The sequence below is a fragment of the Sebastes fasciatus genome, chromosome 11 (assembly GCF_043250625.1).
Source record: "Sebastes fasciatus isolate fSebFas1 chromosome 11, fSebFas1.pri, whole genome shotgun sequence".
NCBI classification, from domain to species: Eukaryota; Metazoa; Chordata; class Actinopteri; order Perciformes; family Sebastidae; genus Sebastes; species Sebastes fasciatus.
The window spans coordinates 23,591,202-23,610,433 of record NC_133805.1 but is presented as its reverse complement, the minus strand read 5'-3'; the positions used below and the strand labels follow the sequence as shown (position 1 = coordinate 23,610,433).

The window sequence follows — 19,232 nt, the reverse complement described above, 5'->3', positions numbered from 1 at the left end:
GCTACAGTTGATCTGTTTGGACGGTAAAAACATTATACAGTATAGAGGCAACACAAATAGATGAAAGATTAATGCGTTAATAATACAACAAGCTTTAAACAAAAGTCTGTTGATCAATGGCTGTAATGTGGTTTAGAGCTGACTAAACATTTCAGTGTGTAAAATGCAGTTGCAAATTCAATCAAAGTTTGAATGATCTTTATTCATAAAGTCCTTGATAAATAGTGTTTGGTGTGTATGTAGGAATCAGTGGGGCATTGCACATCAATTTTTTAAATATGAATGAACAAAATGCTTCATTATTTACAAAACGGTAAGAAAATGAATGAAAATAGTTTCTTCTTTCATGTTAATACAAAAGCACTTTACTTTATCAGAACCAATAACCAAAAGCGAGCTGTGAGACGACAAAACAATACAGAATAATCCACTACAAACACAGTGACATTTGATGCAGCTGTGACACATGTCATAAGTTATTGATATCAATTTAAAATGACACTGGATCCAGCATGTGTGCCCCATATGGCAAAGATGTGTTCCATCTATTCCTTCATCTTCACATATCATCCGTTCGTCTCTGCCTATAGGAGGAGGACCTATAGAGCAAGGAAAGGATGCAGGTGAAGGAAGAGAGGAGACATGACTGACATCCACCACTTAGTCGCGCCGTGAGAACTACAAATGAGCATAGTACAAAATATTAGAGCTGCAATGATTAAGTGATTAGTTGCCAACTATTAAATTGATTGCTAGCTATTTTGATAGTTGATTAATAGGATTGAGTAATTTTTCATTTAAATTCCAGCTTCTTAAATGTGAATATTTTCTGGTTTCCTTACTCCTCTATGACAGTAAATTGAATATCTTTGAGTTTTGGACAAAACAAGACATTTGAAGACGTCATCTTGGGCTTTATGAAACACTGATTGATATTTGTCACCATTGTCTGGCATTTTATAGACCAAACAACTCGAAATCAATCGATCAACAATTAAAATAATCATTAGTGGCAGCCCTACAAAATACAAATGTAGAACAAAATACCTTGTTAGCCGCTTGTCATGAAAAGAGGTTCTAGAGTCCATGAAAGTCCTTCGAAAGTCTCTTTGACTGTGCTTTGGCTTCAGACGTCAATAATTATAATTTTGAATACATATAGCAAAGCCCTGTGAGAGGCATCCGCTCCTCTGCTCACGTTGGATTGTATACAGTCCCTCAACAAATTCAGTCGTAGTGGAAACCACAACTGAGAACGTTAGTTCTGGGACAGAATGTAAAACACAAACCATGTACTATTTTTAATTTTGTACCTGTTACATCACATCTAAATTTCAACTTTACATTAATACATTATTTATTCATTCATTGCATATTTGTTTATTGAATGAACTTAAGGAATCCATTATGAATTAACTATCAATCATGCATCAGGAACATACAGTATTCATGCAGTAGCACTTTACACATAGTTAGTCTTGACATTCGTGATATTCACAATCTTTTCCTAACCTTAAAGGGACTCTATGTAAGAATCAGAAATTGCTTGTTAACAGTGACACCTGTGGCCGTTAAGTCAACGAAAGTCAGCGTCCTGTTGCTCGTGCTCGCGCTTGTGCTCGCTCTACATAGACATGAACGAGCATTGTTCACCACAGTGAGGCGACACACGTCAGCTAAAACCACAATATCACTCTACATTTCGCCTGCTTGGCAGTAATGTTAAATGAGGGTCTCATTCACATGAATGGAGGAAGGGAAATAACTCCGGATTTGGCTATTAGTGCATTTTACAACTTTAGGACCTAATGCTTTAAATAAGGGCTATTCAAGTGTTCATACTGGACAGTTGATTCACCTAAAAGAAAAATATCCGCTGAGTTACAGACGTCCCTTTTCTGATGTAAGTCTATGGGAAAAAGTCTTTTTGGGCCCAATGGCATCATGTGACAGACACGGAAGTTGTAGTGCCGCCGTTTAGCCACTACGAAAATTGGGATCAACAACCGGTGCTCTTCCTGGGGGCTTGGTTAGTACTGTTATCACCATGTTGAGAGCCATTGAGAGGCAATAGAAATGCTCCCAATCCCGTATTTAGCACCTTTAAGGAGCATTGTTGAATGGAGCCTGAGATTCACGAGCCAATGACTGCTTCGTTGTAATTGTTGTGCATATGATAATAAAAAAACAAAACCTGTGTACATAAAAACCAAGCAAGATGCCGTAACGAGCGTGAACTCGACCTTCCCTACGTTCTCGCGACCAACACTCGCTCGCTTGTCAAGTTGACTTTTGAGACTTTGGAGGCGGAGACGGAATAGACAGCGGCTGATGTCTGTCTCTGCTCCTTTGATTGCTCTGCCCTGCCGGCCTCACAGTGCGTGAGCATCGTTAACTGTCCCGAAAGTTAACGAGGCTCACGTTCATGCTCATTAGTTGCAAACGGATACGTTCTGTTCATAGTTCACCAAAAACATGAGCACGCTCTTTTAGTGACTGGTCTTTTTATATGTATTTTAATTATGCAAAAAAAAAAGGATTCGCAACCGAGCACCCAATTTACTGAAATAGGTGTTTTTACAATCAACACCTGTGGCAAGTGTTTATGCTCTGGTGTATGAGAACTTCTCTAACTAGTGCAATAATTTGCACAGTGTGCTGGGTCGTGTGACATTTTCATGAAAAGAGCAGAATTGGTGTAGTTTTCTGACTCTGTCCAAATAACACTTATTAGTTGCTTTGGTGTGTTGGGAGGAGGATGTCTGGGGTGAGTAAGATGCCTGGTTCTCTAATCAAAAGGTTTACATTTGTTTGACCTGCTGACACAACACTCACCCAACTGGTTTTACCTCTTTGATCCGGAACCATGCTGGTGCAAAAAATCATTAGCTAAACGTGTGCACTATATAGTTCAAACCCCCCCCCCCCTCTCACACACACACACGTTTTCATCTGGGGTCTCTGTGCAGCAGGATTCGGATGACAGTTCATGGAGCTCTCTGTTATGTCAGCTCATTTCCCTCAGGTTTTCAACACAGGCTTACATTACCCTTAAAGGTGCCTCTAATGAGTATTTAGCAGGGGAGAACGAAAGCTCCCTGACACCCTGTGTGTCTTAATTACATGACTGTGTCACTGTGGTGACAGTGGTGTGGGGACTGACAAAGTGCATGTCGTTCCACAGTCTAGGGGAGACCTCTAATGAGCTTGTTTTTCTCTCTGATTGCATAGTTGTTGTCTTGACTCGTGAAGTGCTACTGGGACAGATTACACAATCCAAAAGCCCCAAAACTGATGTCATGTTTCAATGAATTACACAATAAAATGACGGTGAAATGTCAGTTTATCAGCGTCCAGAAAATAAGTAAAATGCAGGATTATAATCCGGTAAGTGATTGTAGTGATTTTCATTTATAATATATAATATTTATCTGAGAGACAACATATAATTTAAATATGCTAATTTGAACCTTTACTCACAAATACAAACAGGACTGTTTGGGATTAAAGCTGCAGTGAGTAGAAATGGAGCAAATATGATACAAAAAATATTTTTTTTATAAAAGATATATCCTGACAGTAGTGCATGAGACAGGTAATCTGAAAAAAATCATGTGCTTCTGTGTCCTCTGGTGTCCTCCGGTGCTCCTAATGGCATCTAGTGGATTTCACAGACTGGAGGAAATCAACCAATCATAGCTGAGCTAGAGCCTGCCGTCCAGCTCTATGAGCCAGCGGTCAATCACTTGCGAAGTCCGATCAAACGGTCAAACGGTAGTGTACTGTTTAGCTGTAAAATGAGAAAGTTTGTGACCCGGCAGCCATGTTGAGAACAGTTGAGGATATACCAAGCACCGCCCACCAGCCGGATCACAGCCAATAGGAACGCTGTCTCTGAAATGACCTGTGATTGACCAAAATCTCCCGTCACAAACTAGATTTTCTAAAGCCTGAGAACAGAGCAATGAGGAGGTGCAGAAGTCTCTCAGAGCACTTGAATTACAATATGCTGAAAGGTTATTATGGAATTTTTGCCCAATGATGCCAAAAATATACTGCCTACTGCCGCTTTAATTTGGTGCAAGAGGCTATTTCTAATCCCCCAAATTGGCCCTCACCTCCCCTTTATCTTCACGACTAATTCATATCTATTGGTCAAGGCCTGCTGGTGTTTGATGGCCAGATCAAAGGTTGAGTGGTAGTTCACCTTCAATGGACGTAACAGAAAAAGCAGCAGGTGTGTTCTTGTGCCAGCAATCCACTGTAGCATCGGTTTGTTAAAAACAACTGAAGTTTAAAACATCTAAAACAGTAAAAAAAAAAGAAATTGCTACGAGAGATTCACATAGAAATTGTAAGTTTTGCCAACATCCCATGATCGTGCACGTGAGTGTGCCCCCCAATATTTTTAAGCTGTTTTTTAAACTAAAATGTGTTTTACAAATAGTGAACTCCTTTAAGGAATAACTCAGTGCGTAGGTTTTGTGCTTAACGTTAGCGAGTGTCGGTGTTTGCGGTCAAGTCAACTAGCTGTGAGTGTAGCAGTGCAGAGCGGGTACAGTTTACGCTGTCACCAATGAATAAATGCTACAACTCCTCAAGATACAAGCCAAGTTCCCGTATCTTGTAGGGTTTTTCCATACATGACTCGGCGCGTCAACCCAGCACGGTAGAGACTTAGGTCAGTAAAAACAGTAAAATAAAGCCGATATTTGAAAGTACAAACACCGGTCTTACTCACTGGACTTTCTATACTTACTAGGGCAGTCAAAGTTAACGCAATAATAATTAGTTAACACAATTTCTTTTTAACGGCATTCATTTCTTTAACGCATTAACGCAACTTGCTATTTTTAGATTGTAGCGGTCTCCTAACCTAAAGTCAACCATGTCATACTAGCTTATCGTGAAGGAGGCTAAATAACGCTCCAACCGTACGCTAAATTTTGGCGAGGAAAAACTGGCGCAGCCATTTTCAAAGGGGTCCCTTGACCTCTGACCTTAAGATATGTGAATAAAAATGGGTTCTATGGATACCCACGAGTCTCCCCTTTACAGACCACTTCATGAGAATCACATGCAGTTTGGGGCAAGTCATAGTCAAGTCAGCACACTGACACACTGACAGCTGTTGTTGCCTGTTGGGCTGCAGTTTGCCATGTTATGATTTCATATTTGTTATGCTAAATGCAGTATGTGTGAGGGTTTCTGGACAATATTTGTCATAGTTTTGTGTTGTTAATCGATATCCAATAATAAATATATACATACAGATGGGACGCCTTTCATTTAACAGAATTGCCGCCGTGTTACCAGGGTTATGTCGTGGCGGTAAAAGGGGGGGAGGTATCTGGGCTGTACTTGATAACTAAAGACGCAAGATGGCAGCAGAGAGCTTGAATCTTGATTACAGGATTTTATGATACTGTATACAGTACCCTCTTTGACCACACTGGGTCAGCAATGGCAGAGTGGCGCTGTCCGTAATTCCGTAACTTTGCTGAAAGCTTAAGCCAAAATATGAGATATTCGAGTCTTGTTATGTGGTAGTGAATAAATCTCGCAAGACTTTTGTTTGTTCAAGCTGATATTGTACATTTGCATAAAGCATATTTATCCACTCCTATGTTGATAAGAGTATTAAATACTTGACAAACCTCCCTTTAAGGTACATTTTGAACAGATAAAAACATGCGATTAATTTGCGATTAATCACAATGAACTATGGACAATCATGCGATTAATCGCTATTAAATAATTTAATTGATTGACAGCCCTAATACCACTTTGCTATTCATTTGGCTAAAATGTTAAGTGCCTCTACCCTAAAAATAAATTAAAAAATGCCTGTAGAACGAGAAAAAAGTCAGAGGGTCACCATATGCATTAGGGGTTAGTTATCTGGGGACGATGAAAATCCACAGTAAACTTCTTGGAAATCTAACTCTTTAATGCCTTGTGTGCAAAGTTGACAGTTTGATCCATAGGTGAGGCCAGACAAAAATCCAACACGGTATCCAAAATGGAAAGTCTTTGGTCTTTGGGGAGTTTCCAATTCATTTGGGGCCTTTTTGTCCAGTAGATTGGGATATATCTTGTGTTCAGGTGAAGATTTTGGCCTCATGGTGGCACTTGAGGAGAGCTCATGGGCTACCTGATATCTTACTGCTGAATGCCTCCACCATCCTTACATTAGCACCTATTGAGGCTTGTAACAGATTTTTTTTTTTCGAAAAGCTTTCATTGCCACAGTTAATAGGATAATACATAAAGCTCTGGAGCACCATATAGCCTTCTAAAGCATCATGAACGCAGAAGCACACTCCTTCAGTTAAGTGTATTATGTAACCTCCTCTCTAACTTCTGTAACCCCAAATGCATTAAACGGGAAGCTTTGAATACGCTGCAGCAAACTTTGACCATGATTTATATACACTTTGACAGACACCTACACTCATGGAATAAACTCTGGAAAATCTTGCCCTTTAGCTTTTAGCTTTTCTACTTATTTAATTAATTGCACACATTTTTTTAGACTCATTATTCAGGGGTGAATTTAATATTGGCGGCAGCCAGGACTGTGAAGCAATATGATAATATCATTAATCATATTGACACAACTGTGGCCTCAACTGGCTATTCATCTTTAAATGTAAAAGCAAATTAAAGCATATTGTAACCAGTTTGAGCCTTTTAAACAAATGGTTAGCTGGTAGTCTGCTGACAAAAGGGAAGTAGAAAAAAGTTTTTTATATTCCCACACATGCCCTCATTAACATAAAAGCTACCCCTAGAACAGGCGGGCACTTGATGCACAGCGAGAGTGTTGCAAAATTAGGATCCTCACAAATTGCTACATAGAGTATGAACTGGAGGCTGTGGAGAGCAGGGTGGCAGGAGAAGGAGAGGACAAAGAGCTCCTACTGTAGCTCGCAAACAAAATGAGATGGAGTGTAATTATCTCACAAGTGCAAAATGTGTTTCGTTGGAAATGCACTGAGTTATTCAAACCAGCTCGGGTATAATTGGATAGATCTCCTGATTGTGATCGATTTCCTTTTCCTCAGACACCTTAACTGCTACATCACTTAGAAAGCATGCATTAATTACTGTCTATAGTACCATATTGTTTGTCCTTATTTGACTATGTCCTTGTTTGACGGATCCGGTATCATTTAATAACTGGTGAACACACACACCCTTTGAAACTAAACACTCAATGTTTGATCACTCTTCAGTGTGCAATTGTGGTAGCAGATTTTTTGAAGTCGGTGTTGCCACACAGAAATCATGTAGGATTTATTAACTGTTTATGAAAATGAGGAAATGAGGACATGTTAATACTTCTAAATCCCCTGTCTTTGTTGTCACTCCTTGGATTGTATTACATGCCCCTGAAGTAAATTAGATAATTTGTCGAGGCTGTTATTAGAAAGTGGCTCAAGGAAAGAACAGAGAGGGAAAAGAAAAGAACAAACACAAAGAACACATCATAGGCCAATATTAGCTTAAATTATGAGCGTTTCTGCATTAAAAAAAAGAGGTTTGGAGTGAGCAGTAATTAGTGATCACTTAAGTATAAATTAAGTATGAAATGACAATTAAAAGACATTATGTCTTCTTACTGGTGTGCACTCTATTATTTTATTATATCTATTGAATTTAAAAGAATGTGTGAGAACAAGCCTTCATAAAGAGCACTCAGAGACAATAATCAGGGGGGAAAATGAAACACGGAAAAATCCCATAGCTAAATGTCAGATGGTGCTAATAAGGGGAGAAATTTATCCTTTGTTGATCTGGTGTGTGCAGGTGTGTGTGTTATGTGCATAGGTGGATAGGAAATGTGTATTGGGTAAAGGAGAGGTAGTTTTTTTTTCATTTTTCTTTCCACGAGAACACTCAAAATGATGAAGAAAGCGGTGTCCTTGCTCTAGTGTCGTTTCCAGTAATCAGCAGGCACTTAAAAGGAAAAAATAAATAAATTGGAGGCAGTGTGTGCGCTCTAAATGTAACTATTCGACTAGGTAATGTAGAGCTTGATTTTTTTCTTTCAAAAGAACAGTATGTACCCAGTTAATGGGCTTCAGCTCTCTGAGCCTCAGTTACTCCTGCAAAATGAAAAGCAGTTGCATTGATTTAATGACTGGTTTTAACTCAATACACATAATCGCTCTGTCGCTATCTGTCTTTCCACCTTTTCCTCTCCTTGGAGTGTCGCGGCTCGACACGATTTTAGAGTCAATTTTGGTACGTTTGAGTGTGTGAGCAAAACTAGAATAGACTACAATAGGCCTGTGTCATATACCAACTCTGAGCTTCCAATGCTTTTGCTATAAATTCTTGACAGTAGGAGGAGTCACGTTCACTTAAAGACCTCCAGAGATGTCCTCTCCTCCCAACCTCCACCACCACTACCACCGCCACCCACCACTCACACCTACTGTACCTCTTGGGGAAGAGAGACGAGGAGAGAAAGCGTGGAGGGAGGGGTGGAGGGAGATCGAGAGAAGAAAAACAAATGAAGAGCCATAAGCTCCTTGAAATGAGCATGTTGAGGTGTGAGAAACGGAGAGAGAAAAGACATGTACAACAAAGGCAAGGGGGTGGAGAGGGACTTTAGAGAAATTCTCCAGCTCGGTGTCTTTAACGAGAAGTGGTGAGTCTTTGACAGTTCTCCTCCAGCGCGAGTCGGAGGATTTCTTTTTTTCTCTCCAGGAGGAGAGTTACCTAAACGAAACTGAAACAAGCCAGTGCAACTGACAAGAGGCATTAAAACAGATTAAAAGCCGCAAGGGTGACCGGAGGTTGCCAAAGCGATGGAGGCTAACTCCAAGAAGCATCGATTTAGGAAGGGTCGGAGTGCCACCTTCAGCATTGACGGCTTCAACATCACCATAGGTAAGAAAAAACATTGTAGAGCAGGCAGAGCAGGAGGAAAAGGTTAAGTGTGTTTGCATGTGAGCGAGAAGCACGAAAGTGTGTGTGACGGGAGCAGAATACATGCGTGCAAGTCATCGTTAAACACATCACATTTCAGCCTCTCTGCACAACTCGCCACGTTAGTCCATTCTGCTGAAGTTGATGCTTGCCTCTGTAAAGCAACTACACCATGGAAACAAGGGGGGGCTTCAGACCAAAGCTGTGTGCTGCTGACGTCACCAGCAATTCATTCTATTGTCTTGACAACCAGAGTGTTGATGAACTTATGTGCCACTTGCCTTGTTTTTCTTTTTTCTTGGAGCGCTTGTGAAAACTCTCATAGGAGCGAGTGTTGAAACAGTGTTGAAAATAGAGCGATGTGAAGATGTTCTGTGCTCTGTGGAGAAACTGTGTCCTCTAATCTGTTGGGAGAAGTTGGTTGACAGCTTTGTTGTGTACACAGCAGTGCTTATGTCACAAGGCATTTAAAGTGTTAAAACTAATAACATGCATTTTGCTTTTGGACATATGGCTATGAGTAAAACACCGAATCACATGAGGCACAAAACTGTTGCTGCACTTTTTGCCACACCCCAATCAGTCTTGTACCAGCAGGGGTTTTGCCACAGCTGACAGTAAACACCTGCTGCGACATCACCAGGTCGAGATATCCCACAAGCTTTTAAGTCTCAAACCACACTATCTAGTAGTCTACCCACAGATAGTGTCAACTTCAATATTGAATAACATTTCAATCATGCATTCAATCAGGAGCTTTTTTATTATTAAATTTATATTATTATTTATCACGTTGTGGAATCTGGTAAAGCTGCACCATGTTTTCAGATGTAGCAGCTGTTTTCAGCAAGCAAGCTCTGATACACCCACGCAACCCACCTATCCCAAACAGCAGTGAACTTAAAATGATGTAATGGTGAAGATAGCATTTAGAGGCTGAAGAGCCAGATATTTCAAAGACACTCCAAATAAAAATCCATATCTGCTGGATGTAGAAATAAGCAGCCGTTTACTGACACATTCACCACGACAACTTTATATTTTAATAATATATGTCCCCAAGTGCCTCAAAAAAATATTTGACATTGCTTTAATGTTGACAATACTTGTTTTCGCGAAAGACGTATGTAAGCTGATGTACACAATAGGAAGTGTTTATATTTGTATTGCCATGCACACCAGGTACGGTGCACATTCTGCTCTGGTAATGTCTGTCAAGTCAGGCACTTTAAAGCTGGGCCTACAATGCATGATTTTAGAAATGTTGTTGTGTAATTCCTACTCCTACTGTACGAGTAGATCGTTTGCCATGTAAAGCCAAAGCTCATGATTTATGTACTCACACTGTACGGTCCGATAATCAGCCACGACCTGAGTGCTCACACTGTACGTGTAAAACACAACGCGTCGGCCCCTGAGGACCGTTCTGGCTGTTGACAGTTGTCAATAAAGATTCGTTTGAAAGCTCCGAGGCAGGTAAAGTTTGTTTGCGAGCAGAGGTCTGTGCGGATCACAATGCTAACAAGGCACAAAACATGCTGCCTTGATCATCTGTGCCATCCTGCCTGCTGAAACGTCTAAAAAAAAGAGGTGCTGGCGTATCTGGACTCCCAGGTGACGAGGAAGACCAGACAGTATGGCTTGTCCATTTTGCAGAGAGAATTGGCGGTAAGCTATATGTTTTACTATATCTATTGCAGCCTACATTGTTATCTTGATAGCTACGCTCTGGTTACTGTAAAAATGCACAAAAAATCCACTGACATTGGGGAATCGGCTCGTGGCTCTGCTTCAACTGTGCAAGAGCCTGTGGACGGCCGACCAAAATTTCTAACATGTCAGAAAATAATCTGACTGACCGACTGCTGGTCAGGAGGAGTTAATCGGTCCTCGGTCTTCGGTCCTATGGTCCGCCCCGTACACTGCAAGGCAAACGGCGCCAGACGAAGCTGAAATTCGGTGAGACTCTAAAATGAGTCGTGCGGCCAGAAACTGGCTAAAATCGTACAATGTATGCCCAGCTTATAGGTATAATGATATAAAGGATCTGGCGGCATCTTGCGCTTGCAAATTGCAAGCGTGTAGGAGAACTACGGTGGCTCATGTGAAAACGTGAAAACGCAAATAGCTCTCTCTAGAGCCAGTGTTTGGTTTGTCCGTTCTGGGCTACTGTAGAAACATGGCGGTGTAACCTGAAGAGGACCCGATCCTTATGTAAATATAAACGGTTCATCCTAAAATAACGAAAACACAACGATTCTTATTTTGAGATGATTATACACAAAATAAAACATACTTATTAATATCGTACTCCATTTCTGCTAGTAGATTTCCCTAAATGCTCTACACTGTTTAACTTAAGACAGCCAAACCAACGTCTCCATATTGGTCTGATCAGTGCCTACTTACTTACTGGGTGCATCCAAGTTTAATCATAGTGCTTTGTATTAACTTTCACCTAGTTTGAACTGTGGGCCACGAGTTCGGTGCTGTTGTTGTTGCGTAGCATTAGCCACAGGAAATACTATATATAGTCTATGGCACACACTGCCCACCTAAACTTATCTGTATAATATGAATATACTGATAAGAAGGGGAAAGTTTCAGTATCGTGGGCGAAAAAAGACACAAAAACAGGAAGAGAGATGCATTCAAATAATTTCCAGATATCTTTTTAAAAGCATTAAAAGCAGCCCTAAAAGATTTTATGATCCCACACAAAATAGACTTTGGATTTTCCGCTCGCTTGGCCACATCCTGTTACCTCTAAAAACCTGCCTTGCTCACACGTGGCCTATATCACCGGCATACGACCCACAAGCATGGCAGTTGTCATGGTAACCTGCGAGTGTCACAATCAATTGCTCACTGGGCCTAGGATTCAGTCTGCACAGCATTTTGCCAATCACCTCCTCTGAAGCGTGACTCCTAAGCGCTGGTAGCTCATTGCCTGGCTGGACACCTTGTGTTTGCTCCTCTATTAAACTCGGAGCCTCAACTGTAGCCGGCAGCCTCGGCTCAGATTCCAACCAGTGTTTGGTGTTTAGTGGTGTGTTAGGCTTGTTAACTTCATCATGTTTGTGTTGATGTTACAAGACTCATGTGGAGAAAACAGATTTTAACTTTTCAGCCCATCTGTGGGGGGTATGGAGCATTCAGGCTTTTTATGTGCACATGTACAGTACATGTATGTGTTTGTGTTTTTTAATCTTGTACTTTGAGCAAAATTACGTAAGAAGATTGTGTATTCTTCAGTTTATGTCTTAATTTGTGTCTTTGTCGTGACAAATACAGTGTTTGCTTGATGGCAATTTTGAACAGAACATTGCTCTATTGGGAACAAATGTTGTATTTACTAAAAGCTTTTTAATATCTTGTAGTACAGGCTGTCTCTCTCTAAATTTCTCCCTAAACTTCTGAAGTGTAAGTTTATAAATCAAATACACATTTGTGTAGTTATTTTCCCAACACATTTTTCTACTAGGGCTGTCAATCAATTGAAATATTTAATCGCATGATTGTCCATGATTAAATGCTAATTAATCGCATATTTGTTATCTGTTCAAAATGTACCTTAAAGGGAGACTTATCAACATGGAAGTGGGCAAATATGCTTGCTTTATGCAAATGTATGTGTATATTTATTATTGGAAATCGATGATCAACACAAAACAATGACAAATATTGTCCAGAAACCCTCACAGGTACTGCATTTAGCATAAAAAAAATATGCTCAAATCATAATATGGCAAACTGTCAGTGTGTCAGTGTGCTGACACACTGACAGTTTGAGTCACTGAGTCAGTGTGCTGACTTGACTATGACTTGCCCCAAACTGCATCTGTGAAGGGGAGACACGCAGGTACCCATAAAACCCATTTTCATTCACATATCTTGAGGTCATAGGTCAAGGGACCCCTTTGAAAATGGCCATGACGGTTTTTCCTCGCCAAAATTCGCCAAAGTTTAGAGCGTTATTTAGCCTCATCCACGACAAGCTAGTATGACATGGTTGACCAATGGATTCCATAGGTTTTCTAGTTTTTGTGATGCCAGTATCTTCACTCCAGCTTTAAAACTGCCATTACAACCTTCAAAAGATCGATTGCTTCAATGCATTAAAGAAACTTTGACTGCCCTTTCTTCTAAACTTCTGAAATAGGCCTAAGTGTAAAACATAGATTAACTACACTTTCTTGTATATTTTTCCTAAAAATGGATGACTATCTTATAACCCTGTATGAAAAGCTTGTCTCAAACAAACCTTGATGATAGGTTATTATCCTCCAAAGTATACCAGAGTGCATCTTAAACAAGCAATTAGCGATCAATAATCAGTAATGGCTCATAGATATTTGAACCATTTCCCCTCTTCTCGTAAAATAGACACAGTGTGCGTTATGGGAAATATAGCCAGCTTTTTATATTTTAAATGAAGCAGTGTTTTATATTGAGTATAGGGTGATACATTTACTTAAGTTTAATGAGAAATATATCACTCACCATAAGTTGTTGACAGGGTGTTAACCTAGATGCATGACAGCAATCAACACTGACCTTTTCTCCATTTTTCACGAGCTGATAATTCATACATTCTCAACTTGTAATTTAGTTTTCAGTAACTAGCATTTGTTGTTGTAATTTTGCAAACCGAGCTACAACTTATGTACAATCAATTCAATCAACTTATTTTGTTTCACCAGGATAATCCACTCACTACTTTCCTGGGAGTCGTGGCACATTGAGGTATCTGGAGTGCCTACCAACCCACAGACTGTGAAATAAGATCATTTTTGTGGGCTGCCTAGATCAGAAAACATGTGATTCAACAGGCCATTCAGATTTCTCCCTTTCCTATGTCACATGCATGTTCATTAGAATATACCTCCCCCCATCTGAGTATCTCCACCAACGGCTTGAGAACTGCCTTTTTCAGGAGGGGGTCTTAAAGAGACAGGCGCTAAAACGCAGCGTTTTTGATAGAGGGTGAATACAGGTATATTAAGACAGACAGTATGAGAAAAAAATATTTTTTGAACATTAAAGCATGTAAACCATGTTCTAGTCGAAACCCAAAATACAAGTAGGAACCTGAAAATGAGCAATTCCCAATATAATTAAAACATACAGCACCAAACAGTAGTCACAGTCTGTTGATCAAGTGTACTGGTGTCCAGATTTCACAACAACACAACATCTGTCTGTCATTGCAGACCAGCATATGAAAAGCAAAATGTATCAAATATACCAAGGTAAAACTCGTGAAATGATATATGATGGATTGCCGAACACACATTGTATAATAGCTCTGATTAAAATATGAAAGTCTTGTTTTGTCTCATGCTCCTCTTCCCCAAATATTAGACTCAATGTATGCTTGGATTGTAAAAATATTGTAGTATAAAAATGATTGCTGTGAATTTAATTGATATATTTTAAATGAATTAGTACTAGCACCATGCTGGGTAAAGTAAGGGTATATTAAACCTTAGACAGGTTAGTTACATCAGAGTTTATAATGCCAGCTCCCACTTTCTCCGTCTGTTTCGTGGCTTCTCTCTCTTGTTTTGCGTGGAGTAAAAAGCAGCTAAAAGCAGAAGGAGATAAAATCATACTTCTGTGGGCACAGAGGTGAAGTTCAGATTCACACACAGACTTTATTCACATGAAAGAAAACGTATGTCTGTTTCCATGGTGAGCCCATGGTGCTGTTTTTATGTGCTCAAAACATTTTGTTGTTGTGGCTGAATCCTACATTTCCCATAATCCAGCCAACTGCATCTTTCTCTTAAATGTCCACATCTTTCAAACTCTGTTGTATAATGTCTTTTGTTAAAACACAGAAGACATTAAACTGTTTTCACAGGCTGAGTGATTGTCCTCGTAGTAAACTGACCTTTATGTGTAAAGTTGGTGGAGTGCACCTTTAGTATACAGACTAACATTGGGCAACATTTATTTAACAGCTGTTTACTACTGACCATGTATGTATGTGATTACTATACTTTGTTGTATGGCCTGGCTCAGGTTAAACTCTTTGTATAACATGAACAAATACATCCAGAGAATGAATGCAATAGAACTTTCTTTTATTATTCATTTTGACAGTTGCAAAGAACACAAATTAATAATATAAAAAAAATTGAAATATAAAATAAACCGGTAGTACAAGTAAAAACAAATTCTGGGTTAAAATAATTATGGTATCAGATCGGTGCATAGACTGGCGTACTCGCCGATACCCGATCCCGAATTCTGGGCAGTATTAGATGCATTTCCGATGCTGGTATTTTTTATCAGAACAGCTCTAAAATCTATGTAATTAATGTTTTTGGATGCAGTTGCAGGTTTGTCTTCATCAGTATTGTCTACAGCAGAGGGTATTCCAAGAGGTTGGTGTAACAAACCATGAATCCTAAGCTCTGAGTTGATAAAACTAGACAAGTTTGTGTGACACACACACACAGATTCACAACGTTAAAACAATTTTAAAAAAAAGCCTGGTGCGTCTCATACAGACGCTGAAGCGTGCCTCATTCGTCAGTATCAGACGCCGAGGGACACTGACCAAGCAACGGTATGTGACAAGTTGGGAGTGAGAATGGGTTGGAAAAACAGGTGGGGACCCCCAATGTCACGTCTGACATAGACTTAAAAGCTGAGCCTCACACAAAACCGTTTGAGGGCATCCTCATCAGAGTCAACAGAAAAAGCAGTACAATTGACAGTAGTACAATCTTGTTTCACAGTATTTGTGCCTTTGACAAAACTTGGAACATTAACTTTGCCATCTAACGTTGTTCATCTTCCAACAGTTACAGATTGTTTCATTTACTGTAAGTGGAAGATCTGTGGACAATCTGATTATCGTTATAAGCCTAAATCAAACAATATTGCTTATATTCATCACAGGGAGATGATGAAGCGGCTATATGCTTCGCCAGTGGGAGAGATTTAATGAGGTCTACAAACATACACATGCAGCTTTAATATCGTTAATGGCCTTTTTCTAAGTCTCTTATCCCACATTAAAACTTGCTTGTCTTCAAACAGCATAGCTATCCATTAGTGTCAACCCACCTCCACAACACAATTTAGCACAATAAGATGTCCATTGTAAGACTAGAATTATAAATGTAGAACTGCAGACGGGGATGTTATAGAAAAGGACTATAGAAGAACCTCAACTGAAGGTCTTTCTTATCTGCTCCTATGCTGCCTGTAAAGGTTCAGTCTCGGACACAAATGGGGAAAAATGCAATCTCCGCATGGAACACAATAGAGTCCAGATCACAAGGACAAAACTAGAAATACAGAGAATTGAAGGTGGCTGGGAGAGTGTACATGATGATAACTACAGTAACAGAATATTAAAACATTTTGTCACAGAATTTTCAGGAATGAAGACGACCTAGAATTAATAAAATTCAATGACTGAGTCTTTATTTGAAGACTACTGTGAGTTTGTGGTAGGCCAATTAGAAAATGGTTTTGGAAAATCATGACCCAGGGTCATTTACTTTCGTATGATCCTCAGGGTTGGCGTCACTCTCAGGGTCGTCAAAAGCCAGAATAATGTCACATGACCCGTCTGGGATAAGCCTGAACATCCACAGGTTGTGAAACTAAGCTTTGAGCAGATGTTCATCTCAATCCTGGATTTAGTCCAACTGTGGCCAGGCTGAGGGTCAGAGTCTGAGTCAGTGCCTCAGCGAGGTCGGTAGCAGTGCTCTCTGTCACAAACTAGGAAACCATCAAACTCCTGGAATTATATACAGGTTATATTATTTTATTATTATTATTATATAATAATAAATATATACATACATTTGCATAATGCAAACATATTTGCCCACTCCCATGTTGATTAAATACTTGACAAATTTTTAACGGATAAAAAATGTGTGATTTATTTGTGATACATTTGTGATTAATCACGATTAACTATGAACAATCATGCGATTAATTGTGATTAAATATTTTAATTGATTGACGGCCCTAGTTTAAAATGATACCGACGTGTCTTTACACGATGTTACTCATCTTGTGCAGCTGTTCCTCAGCGTAGATTCACAATAACTCTGTGAATGGGAGCCTGGCCACTTGGCTTAAACAGCAGTGATGATGTGAACTCCATCACGTTATCTTGACTGTTCAGAAGAGTCGTAGTAATTAGTTGCAGTACTTTGTGAAGTGAAGCTTTTTACAAGGAGATGGTAACCGTCTCTGTCTTTACCTGCACATTAATGCTGTAAAATGAAGTCACCTTCATTTACTTTGATGGGCTTGTGAGTTTTCTGAGTACAGCCAATTACACTAAAGCCGGAAATGTAATTAACTGATCAGGGCCTTCACATACTGTAGAATAATTTCTTGTTAAAACTCGAAAACCTGTGACCTCTTTGGAATTCTTGTTTGATTAATCTCCCAGTTTTAAGCCCGGGAAAAGCTGCAAAAATGTGCCAAAAGTGAAGGGCAATGCATAAAATCTTTAATTATTATTTGAATGTTGTTCAAATAAATGATTGCCATTAAATAAATTGAAATGTTCCCATACTCTGCAGAGCACGATAAAACTAACTGGTGTCTCATCACCCTCTCACAAGCCTCAATGATGACTCTTTAATCATGTAAATATACCTGTAACTGATATGGTAAAAACAATAACTGAAAGGCACTTAGCACACCTGATAGTTATAATGTGACTCATATATTTTACAGACAATCATTGTGTCTACTGAGGAGAATTAGGTTGATTGATAATTTTGAAATGTAGACAACCTGAGCCGGAAAATCGAACATTGAGCAATAATAGCAGAGTTGTGGTTGACTCTTCTCCTTTAGTTTTAACCCTTCTCTTAATGAAACAAACATTTTTAAAAGTACCACCATGATTAACTTTTAGAGTTTCTGTTTGTGAAAAACATTTATTGACATTTTTGTTGTTAGAGGGACGTTTCTGTCTCGACTTTCTCAATGTCCATAATGAGTTTTATGGAGCCAGCATCTAGTGGCTGATAGGGGAACTGCATCTTTGGTCTCAACAACCACTGTGAAATGTGGAGCATAATGACAAACACTGACCGTGGCAGTGAAAGCATGCACCTGTTCAGGCATTTAGTGTTGTACAATACTGTCATACTGCACTTTTTGGCCTGTTAAATTAATAGTTTTGTCTTTCTGCTCTCATATCAGTCATTAATGAGTTGTTTTTGCGCTCAACACCGCTGCTAGATGTGTGTATATTTCTCTGTGAACTCTACACAGTGTGTAATGTTTAGTGGGCAGAGATGCCGGCAGTCTCTGGAGTAACAGCGACAATTATAGTACTTTCACAGTCACTCAAGGCAATTCTAGGGTTTAATGGAACCGTAAATGACCTTCCTGACTATGTGTGTATTACACATCTGCAGATGCAAGATTCCCCATACATTTTATTCAATCTCAATAAGCAAAAATACATAAAAATATAGATATAGAAATGTACATATAAAAAGAAAGAAATGGCAAAGCCAGTGAGGGCAGGATGTGGAGAGGCTCATTAAAATTAATTGTGCAGCAGGTAGTATATATATATATATATATGTTTGTGTGATTATGCACATAACAGTCTGAACTAATGACCTTTCTTATTAGATAACATTGAACTGTGAATACTCATACTGTATTTGTTATACATGTGAAAATGAATAGAACAAATAGAACGAAATAGAACGAATATCAATTTCCAGATATTAGAAACATGTTTTAGTATTTGTAGTATTATATTATTATTAATATATTATTGTAGTATTTTAATTCTCTTCCATCTATTTTTTCTTCCTCCAGTGGCAAACGAAGATGGGGAGAGCTCCAACAGACCACAGGCCAGTTTTGCACGTGAGTGTTCTCTCTATTAGTCATATTTAATTATTAGTCAATTCACTAAATTCATTCATTTCAATTCACCACACCTTTCAGACCAGAAGTATTAAATGGTCATTTATTTCACCTTGAGTTAATGAGATATTAGCTGCTGAGACTCTCATTTGTTTTCAATCAAATGTAAAGAAAAAAGAGAAGAAGAATCAATACGTTTGGATTAATATTAATATTAGGTGTATTTAAATGATTCATTATTATCTTTTCAGTATATTCTTTACATGTACAAACTTCACGTAATCATCCAGTCCATGTATATACATTTACTATTTGTTTCTTTGCACTATTTGTATTGTTTGCAACTTACAGAACACTTGATTTGTATATAGACATTTTTTTTTCTTATTTTATTGTTGGTTATTGGTGCTTTA

General features: G+C 39.0%; 1 protein-coding gene and 1 long non-coding RNA gene across 4 annotated transcripts in view; one reads left to right on the top strand and one right to left on the bottom strand.

Moving 5' to 3' along the window:
* The window catches only part of pde1cb (phosphodiesterase 1C, calmodulin-dependent b), a 115,292-nt gene that overhangs the window by 5,071 nt on the left and 90,989 nt on the right, over window positions 1-19,232 (top strand). For 2 of the 3 annotated variants that reach the window (XM_074651675.1, XM_074651676.1), the window contains exon 2: window positions 18,769-18,819. In XM_074651675.1, the coding sequence (XP_074507776.1) occupies window positions 18,769-18,819 (51 nt within the window). Of the gene's footprint in view, window positions 1-8,445; window positions 8,902-18,768; window positions 18,820-19,232 lie in introns of those variants that run through there. The other variant, XM_074651677.1, reaches the window with a different exon arrangement.
* LOC141777463 (uncharacterized) overlaps window positions 1-19,232 on the bottom strand; it is a 234,776-nt gene that overhangs the window by 146,538 nt on the left and 69,006 nt on the right. The window lies entirely within an intron of this gene.